The 10,022-nt window shown below is 36.7% G+C and overlaps 1 protein-coding gene across 1 annotated transcript; it reads right to left on the reverse strand.

The window, feature by feature from the left end:
* Positions 1-5,355: 5,355 nt before the first annotated feature.
* Positions 5,356-7,929, reverse strand: LOC148872130 (Calcium-binding EF-hand family protein). The gene has a single exon (XM_088970570.1). It carries the CDS (start codon positions 6,158-6,160, stop codon positions 5,501-5,503), a length of 660 nt encoding a protein of 219 aa, XP_088826696.1. The 5' UTR covers positions 6,161-7,929; the 3' UTR covers positions 5,356-5,500.
* Positions 7,930-10,022: the final 2,093 nt, after the last annotated feature.

Below are 10,022 nucleotides of genomic sequence, written 5' to 3' on the forward strand. Positions count from 1 at the left end.
AGTTTTTCAATTTTTCAAATTTCAGTTATACTTTTTTGCCCTTTTCTATTGATGGCCAATTGATATCAGTACAAAAGCTATCTGTAGAAAATCAAACACCCCCTGAATTTAAAGGTTAAAATGATTACAAGATACGAATGCATAAAAAAATATATATTTTAATAATTTAATTAGAAAAACAGTAAATTTTCCTACCTTTCCTTTTCTTTCCCTATTTTTTTCTTCAAATCAAACACAGCCATTGGACCCAATCAATCAATGGTAGGATATAATTAATGCTCTGTTCCTTCCATAGAATTTCACACATGCATTACAACAACCTAAATTAATAACACATGGGCATAGTATCTCCCTTAAGTTTGTGGGTCCCCGTTCTGACATATGAGCAAGCCTATTAAGTGACCGTTTGGGAGGGCTGAGGGCTGAAGTGCAGTGGCCTCTGGCTTTTTTAGGTGGTCCCATACCAACAGCCTATAAATCTATAACCAATATTAGATAAAGTGCTTGTTTGGGATGATTCTTATACAGTCATTTTTATCCTTGCAAGGTGGGTCTCACACGGAAAGCTTAGAAATTATGTTTAGTGAAAATCCCATAAAACTCAAGATTAATTATGTTATTTCAACTAAGAAATCAATTTTCCAGTGAAACTAATTTAAATTGTTTCTCCAAAGCAGCTCAGTCATTGCAATTCAATGAAAGTTGGTGTCCGCCCAACTGGGTTCAAAAAAACTGGAGACCAAATCGACTGTTAAGTCAGTCATTTACAGGGCTATCCGGTGTTTGGGATCATAAAATGGTACCACATCAGTGTCATGTCAGAAATTTTTCAGAAAAGTGTTTAGCATCGTCGTGATTGATTGATTAACTATTTTTCGAAAAAAAAAAAAACATTTTCTCAGGAAAGATGTGGTCTAAAAAAATGTATTTTTTAATGTTTTTCTATTTTTTTCTACCGTTTCTAACAATAATCTGTTGGTGTGGCATTGAAAAATGTCTATACGACAGCAACAATAATGATATCAAATAAAAACGGCATCAATTCCAAACACTATCTAAATAACTTATATACCCAGCTTCAATTCAACTAACATTTAGCTCAACCCTCTCAAATGGGTCCTAAGTAATGAATTCCATATTTATAAAAATCCATGAACCCATGACTTCCAAGTTAAGTTCATACCCGTGAGATAGGTGGCTGAATTGAGTGATTTATGGCTTTGTCCTTCAGTGAATCATATAACGAACCACAAGCTACTGTTTTGGCTAAAAGACAAATAATAAGTCATTCATTTAGCTCCTTCGTATCACAATTATCAACTATCCTGATGATGGGCATTGAAGTCTTGGCAAACATATTGAGTTTATCTATGTTTTTCTTTTTTAATACCAAAGGGAAGCTTCAAGGAAGCCTGAAATTGTAAAGAGTAGGATGATGAAGGTGGGCCAGCAAACCTTAGAAACGAGTTTTTCTTTTTCATTTCTTTCTTGTTCTTTCCATTCAAGCTTTAATACTAATCCATTGATTTTTTTTTTCCTCCCCCCAGACACCGTTTTCAACCATTATGTTCACACGTTCCAATCAAGCCACCCAACAACAAAAGCCAATATCTACACGCCAAACCGCCCACATCATGACTAAATATAGCTTTAAACCAAACCCAACTAGTTTAAGATTAAGACAAACCAAGCTTAATTCAAAGAGCAAAACTCATAGTGGGAATTGAAAATTCAGAAATGACTTCTTATATCTGCCCAAGTGGGAAACAAGGGAAAATGTAGAGAAAATGCCAAGGTGTAGAAAAAAAAAAAAGTTGGAAAAGAAGTACCAGAAAATGTAGAGTCCTTTATTTCATCGGGAAACGTGTTTTGCAGTCTTTTCCTACGCTTTTTCTCTAACATTGAACAATGCTTGCTGCTTTTTGGAGTACTGGTCCCATAACTGCAATCCATATAAAATTTTGAATTCCTGAGGCTACTGAGTCATTACTACTGATTAATAAAAAATTAATAAAACTTCAATGAAGGACAGTGGAGAGAATTAGAGAAAAGTTGGATCAGTTGATGCAATAGATTTTAAACCCAAACCTTGGGGCAAGACAAGGATGAAAAGAATGAAGTTTGAGAATTTGATCAATCAGAAGACACAATTTACTATCTATCCACTCTCACATTTGAGAGTTTGATCAATCATAACCCCCTTCTCTATCATGAAGTTTGATGAATTTTTGTTATTTAGGCTCAGTTTGGTTGAAGTGCAAATGCAAATATATATAGTACAAATACAAATAAAATAATATAAAATATAAGGCTTTGTATTCCTTCCGAACTGAATCTTATATTTTGTATTAAATATAAATATGTATAGAATAAATACATACAAAATAATATGAAGTGTAAGATTTTGCACCCTACATATTTGTATTTATATTCCTTCCAAACTAAGCCTTGGTATATTAAATAGTTTAGAAATTATACCATCGTACATGAACAGATGTAGAAGTATTGATGAAAATGTGGAAGTGCATTTCCAGCCCAGATCTTCTCATCCAAAACTCTGTGTACATAACATCAAGACACAGTAAGAATAGGATTTATGTTTGATAAAATCAATTCCAAGTTCAGTTACTATAGTGGGTGTTTGGTACCATGGTGTCGTGTGTCTGTTTTTTATATAATTTTTACTTTTTGTATATAAGGCACTCACTAGCCAAATAAAAATAAAAATAAAAAAAGAAGGCATTTGTCCTACTACATAACATGGCATCATGTGTCTGTTGTGATTCCGTTTCAGTGACACATCAGCACTACCTATATAGGCAATTATGCATGAGTCCTGTTTGGTAGGTTGATCAGGTACAAACATTTTGTACTTTGTAAAACTTATTTTGAGAGGGAATATCATTTTAATATCTCCATTGTTGTATTCCCATTTCGCCTATATGGCAACTAAAGGTGCCTAATGTCACTTATGTGTAATAAAATACAATAAATAGTTGTTGCATTGCACTTCAGCTTATTTTCTAAAGGGATAAGTGGACTGTAATCCACTTCAGAAATCTGAAATTGTAGTCCCCTCCTAATCTACTAGCATCTCCCTCCCCCTTATAAATCGTCGTTCTGCCCGTAAATTTGACATCAATCCACAGGTAGGATTCAGTTCACCCTAAAAATCTTAGCTCCACCTTACGGGTGGACTGAACTGTAAAATTTTAAAATGTCACTTACCCGGATAAATTTGTTTGCCCATGTTTTTTTTATTCCTATATAAGTTATATAATGATTCTTTTACTCATAAAAATCCAAAGTTAGAATGAAATCACTTATTCAGAAAAACTTATTTTACCATGGGACTCAGAACTTACCAAAAGAAGAACACTGTAAAGTTAATCATCAGGAATCAATTTCCTATTGGCCAAGTTTTTCCCCTCCAATTTCCCAAAACATGAACGGGGCCTTCATGTCCAAACCATTATTTTCCCAACGTCTAATGCGTAAATGCAATGGATGCACAACACCAAATACCAAACATCGCCATAAAGATCTGAATGTTAGTTCAGTTTCAGTTAAATGAATTTGGTTACTTGAATTGCCTGTGTAGGAGAAGCAGCTTTATTCTGAACATCTTGACTTCTGAAAGCTTAAGTGAAACCACTTTGTTTTGTTAATAGGTATAACCACAACTAGATGATCTGCATTCTTTTTGCTTTAAACCTGTTTCCTTTCTCTTCATAAAGGGCAGAACTTTTTTCTTCACTCTGAAATAATGCAGAAACTCTGAACTCTGATCCTTTCTATGGTGATAGGAAAGTCACTCTCCTCCCTTGCATCAAAACAAATGGAGCCAAACAGCTGCTTGAATCTCTTCAGATAATCAGTCTCTGCAAAAGCTATTAAGTACACAACCACTCCCAAGTCCTAACCTTTATTCATCACTATGAGTTTCAGACTTTCACTCATCCCTAACATTGCCTTTCCAATAATACAACTCAACTCAATCCAGCTTTTAACTCCAATAATTTGGGCTTTGGGGTCGACTACCTGAACCCTGCCCCACCATTGAGCTCTATCAAAACAAGAAAAATGGTCTTGGGCCATGTGCTGTGTTTTCAGTTGCAGCAATCTCAAGGGCTTTCTTTTTCAGTGAGTTCAGGATGGTAGGGACAGGCCAAAGTGATACATCTTCAGAACCCTCCAAACAAAAACTTCCAACCATTAATCACCTCCAATCAGCATGGCTTCAATTGCCCAATGGAAAGTAGGGCAACTTTTGATCTCTTCTACGAAGCATTCTCTTGTCTCTCAATGCATTTTCTGTTTTAAGAGGAGATGAATGAATGAATTCTTATGTCCTAATCTAAAATTCACCCCAAAAATTATAAGAAAATTAATTAATTAATTAATTAATCCAAATTTACAATTATGTTTATTTATTTAGTTATTGGAGGATGAATAAAATGTGGGGTCCATTCAAATAATTTGTTAATTGTAAGTACTAATAAAAATATCTGGCATGAATTAAAATAATATCAAAATCAAGATAATAAAATAAACCCCTCCTGTTACACACTCTAATCCATGATTTCTTTTAAGACATTCCTGTGTACATTCTGGTGGACTAATTAAAGAATTAAGATAAAATTAAGGGCATAAAACTTAGATTACCTTAGTTCTTAATCCACAATTAAATACAATTTTACAGTGAATACTGCCCTACTGTGAAGGGAATCCTGCTGCCTAGATAAACTAAATAATTACCAATGTTGATCAATCCCCATCTCCTCCATTATCCTAGATACCAAAAGAAATAAATAAATCTCCTCCATTAGCATTGTTTGTTTGTAGTGTAATTTCATTTGCACTGATGGAAAAAATGAAGCTCAGTTTAGGAAGAATACAAATACAAATATATAGAGTATGATATTTCTAAACCTTATAATTGTAGTGTATATAATATATCTGCATTTGCATTCTTCCCAAATTGAACCGAAAGGTGCATATGATTTGAGTGAAAATTTTGGTTATTTCTGGTTCAGTTTTTCGCCTCATCTTATTTCTTTGCATTGCCAGTGAATTGGAATAAACCTAAACAAAAAGTCAAAAACTAGGTAAAACCCAAAAACAAAAATAAACCAGCAATTGCATTGTTTTCATTTGCACTGATACAAATAGAACTGCAAGGGAGCCTGACATCAAAACCAGATTAGCATAATTAAGCTAGTTCAGTGGCCACTAATTTAAGCTCAGATAGAGAGAGATCAGATTTCCATTAATTGATTGATGATTAAGCGACCACTCGTTCTATATTGGCTGGATAAGCAAAGATAGGATACAGAATTACACATCATCAGCTGCTTTGATCAACTGATCTAAGTCGTTGGATCGGGATCTTTGATCTTGGAATTTGTTTCAGGTTCTTCAAAATGTACGGCTGTGCTCGTCCGAAAAAAATACAAACAAATTCTGACGAAAATCCGACAAATTGTTTTCCCATTTGTCTTCATTTAATCCGTCCTTCCATCATTCTCGAGAAATCCTCAAAACAAACGAACCCATCACCGTTCGTATCGACGCTGCGGATCATTCGCCGGCAATCTTCTAACGTGCATCGGTCGTCCCCGATTGCTGAGAACACGCCCAACAGCTCCTCCGCCGAGATCTTCCCGTCGCGGTCGGCGTCGAAGACATTGAACGCCTCACGAAGATCCGACAAAGCCGCCGGCACCAAAGATGAGCTGATGGCTTCGAACTCCTCCAAGCTTATACACCCGTCACCATCCCGATCGATTTCCTTCAACATCAGTAGCATCTCCTCCTTGTTAGGCGGCTCGCCACCGATACGACTAAGGAGGCCCTCGAGTTCGTGTATGGTTACCTTCCCGTCACCGTCTCTGTCGATGAGCTTAAACGCTTGGAGGTGCTCCAAATGCATATCGGCAGCCGACAAGTCGGACCAGTCTCCCGATATTTCCTGAGAGCAAGAGCGGAGGACGCTTTTGGGAGTAGCACCGCCGCCTCCTTTGATCTGGGTCATCGAGGAATCCGACGATGATGACGTGCCGGAGCTGAACGATTGTGGGTCCGACTCAGACCGGGACACGGATCTGCTCTTCTTGCTCGTCCGAAACAGGTGTTTTGGGGTGAGATTGATCAGTTTCATGGTTGAAAGCCGAAACGAGAATCAGGGGCAGAAGGAAGAGAGGAAAGAGGAGGAAAAAGAGGAGAAGAAAGAAGGGTTTGAGAGGAAGGAGGAGCGATAGAGGGGGCGTTAAATGGAGGGGGAGCCATGGGAGGAGACTGAGAGCTTCCACGAAGCTTCGCTTGTTTTTAAATTTCTTTTAGAGTTTTTTTAAGAGTTTTTTTTTTTGAGGAAGGAGGAGAGGGTGAGTGATAATGTGTACTGCATTGTTTTGTAATAGTTTGTCGCGTGTGGGTTCCTCCAAATCTGGGGATTTACAAGGAAAGAGAGCCCCAGAGGGAGTGTTTGTGTTTTTTTGCTTTAGTCGCTACTTTCTTTGTTGCTTTCCTTCCGTGCGTAGGGACTGTTTAGGGTGCGTCGCTTATATAAACAAGTGGTGTGTGGTGGAATGGTTGGGATGATGAGATGTTTTGCTGTACGGAGGATCTTTAACTGGATTCAATGCGTTGTGTTGTATATGGTTCATGGATGGATTTTGCAGGGGAAGGTTTGTTTGGGTTTGATGATCACTGATCATTCATGGGTTGATTCGTTTTGGACGGTTCGGATCCTGGGTTGCAAGAAGAAAGTTGGCCACTGAGAGATGCACACTATTATAAGTTGGGGTAGGGATAAAATAATTTGTTCCATGTCTTGAGACTAAAATTGAGAGAAGTTGTTTAGTTCGTTACAATTTAATAGAAAGAAAAAGGGACAGAGTTAAAAGCTATAAGTAGGTTGGACAAACCCGACATAACAAACCGAACCAATGCAATTCGGGCTCTCTGTTTTAATTGAATTTATTGGGGCTATTATGTCGACAAAAAAGTTTGTGGTGTCCTTTGTTTGAAATGCTAGGTTTATGAATTAATTATATAATGTTGGTGTGAGTAAATGGGCTCTGCCTCCGCCTTGTCATCTGTCATGGGTTCTTCTCCCTCCCCAACATCATCGTTTGATTGCTTGTTAGGGGCCGAAGTTGCCATTATCCCTGGTTTTTACACATGCAGCTCTGTAAGTACTTACCAGTTACCACTAAGCAGAAGGGGATCTATCTAAAGAGCAGAGCAAGCATTACCACATCACCCACCCTACTCTCATTCACTGGAATTCATAGCCGACTTCTTTCCATCGCTTTTGCCGCCGTGCTTTCCATCCTGCTAGTTGCACCCTTGGCTATCCTGTTGTACTCTGCATTTCATAACTGGAGACTGAAGTCAAGATCCAGGGATCTTGAATATCAGATCAAAGAGTCACTGTTGGTTCATGGAACCACACCAGTGAGACATGAGACAGCAGCAGAAACCACAGGCGAAGATGGGAGAAGTGGAGGTGAGGCCGTCGCCCCCTGTGATTGGAGAAGAACGCACCATCCTAGAAACAATCAAGACCTTGGATTTCTGGATCTTGTGGGTACGGGGTTGGTGGTAATGAACAGCATGTGTCAAATAGGTAGGCGCTCTCGATAATTTCCTCTTCAAATGATTCTATTCTCTGGTGAAATGGTTGCCCGTAAAAAGATAATGATGGAGTAGAAGCTATTTGACCGTTGTAAAGTTTCACATCAATTTTATAGGTGGTAACTTTCCATTGATTCTCGATGTAAAATTCATCTACGTGGAGTCTTACGCTAATTTACGTTGTAAAACAATACCGAAAACAAACACAGGGAAATTTGAACCGGGGTGTAAAATTCACCCCGGTTCTCATTTACCCCGAAAACAAATGCAGTTTAAGTGAATTAATATTTTTTCTTCAATTTAATAATTAAATATGTCTACTGAATAATGTAAAACATAATATTTATAAAATTAAAATCATAAATTTATAATGATAAATTTTAAACTATATAATATATTATTACAATTTACAAATCATGCTAATATAATTAAGTTGCGTATGTAATATCGTAAAGTTATCATTTCCATATATGACAATTTAGGGGGTGTTGGATCACAGCCATAACAACAAAAGAATATAATTTTGATAAGGCTCAGTTTGGAAGGAGTACAAATACAAAATATATATATATATATATAGTGTAAATACATACAAAATAATATAAAATACAGGATTTTGCATTTGTACTCCTTCCAAACTGAGCCTAATGCGCTAGCTATCTTTTTTTCTTCTTTAATAACAAAACCAATCATGTTGTCAAACATGTACACCCCTAATAAATGAGTGGGCTTGTTGTTTACAGGTTGAAAGTATAAATGACAATTATAATTGGGTCTTATCGGTCCGATGATCTAATATAGGGTCTGGTTTGGGACTAGTTCTACGGATTCAGATTTTGTTCTCACAATATCCGAACTTGCACCATCCTCACAGCCCTTATAGTCGTGCATTAAGAATATCCTCTATAAATAAAATCACACAAGTATGGACAAGGTTCTAAATATCGACACAGGTCGATATATCGGTAGGGCTATCGGCTTGTGTCGGTACATTTTTTTAAGTTTTATTTATTATTATTTTTTTGAAATCAGTTCAGAGGGATCAGTTTAAGACTCAACTATTCTCTGAACTGATGGCTGATCCGATACAACCTTTGGAGGGGCATATCGATAAACCATCGACCAATACATATCAATACTTTGAAACTTGATTATTGAGATGTTTCCAATGCATAAGTGTGAGGGCGGATTTTGTGAGAATCAAATCCATGTTCTAATACTACACACATTTGTCTTTCAAAAAAAATCTACACATTTAATCTCGGTTTGAAAAGAACACAAATACAAGTATGCATGGTTAATGACAAATGACAAGATTTGTATTTACACTGATTATATTTGTATTTGCACTCTTCTCAAATGCACCATTATCTATCATTTCAGGATAGAATCTTATCTTGACCCAGAATCGATCCAACTCACGGGTGGAGTTTTCCGGGTTTTATGGGCTGAAAGATAAGTGGTGAAATGGGGATCCAGTGAGCTTGCTGCTTTCACGTCCCACTCCAATTGCACAGTATTTGCTAATGGCTAAGATGCCAGTCACGTCAAACCATGTCATCAGTGTTTAGGCAAATTCATGTTAATCTCGTCCAAGAATTAGTTCACATGAATTGACTTGGTACTGATGGTATTCGGATCTGATTTGGGTCGATATATATGACCTTACATTATTGACGATTTAATCGATCCATGATTGAATACGGACTTAACTTCTATATGCAAGTTGCCCATATTATTGAGGACATGGGTCCAATTCGTACTTGTATAGGGTGCAAAGCAGCATGATCTAACCCGACAGGCAGATGGATTGTTGCTTGAAATCCAAGGCCTGATGAAGATCAGTTTTGAGTATAATTTTCTTTTTAGACTCAAGTTTGGAAATAATACAAATGCAAATATGTATGTAAATACATACAAAATAACATAAAATATAAGATTTTACATTCTACATCAATGTTTTAAAAATCAACTCGGAATTGAAACAGTTTTGGTCATGGGTTTCTATGTTGATGGTTCGACCATTTAATTTGAATAAATGACTTGTTTTGATAAAAAAAATAAAAAATTAAAATAAATAACAGCAAAAAACTGTTACATGGGTCGATGATTCGACCGCCCAAGTCGATGGGTCATTAATCAATTCAATAGTTTTTGGCTGAGGATTGAGTTTGAAGTAAAACGGAACCAATTGCCTGGACAATTCCTGGTCTGAATGGTCTGATCGTCCTGATCAACGGTGGTTCAAAAATATTGTTCTACATATTTGTATTTGTAAAATACAAGGTTTTACTTTCTATACATCTGTATTTGTATTCCTTCCAAATTGGGCCTTAAGATTTTGCTAGGTAAAGGGATTGCACAACAAATTGATAAGTTTGGAA

Source organism: Nelumbo lutea, chromosome 2 (assembly GCF_056320005.1).
Source record: "Nelumbo lutea isolate HS-2025 chromosome 2, American lotus-T2T, whole genome shotgun sequence".
In the NCBI taxonomy this organism is placed as follows: domain Eukaryota; kingdom Viridiplantae; phylum Streptophyta; class Magnoliopsida; order Proteales; family Nelumbonaceae; genus Nelumbo; species Nelumbo lutea.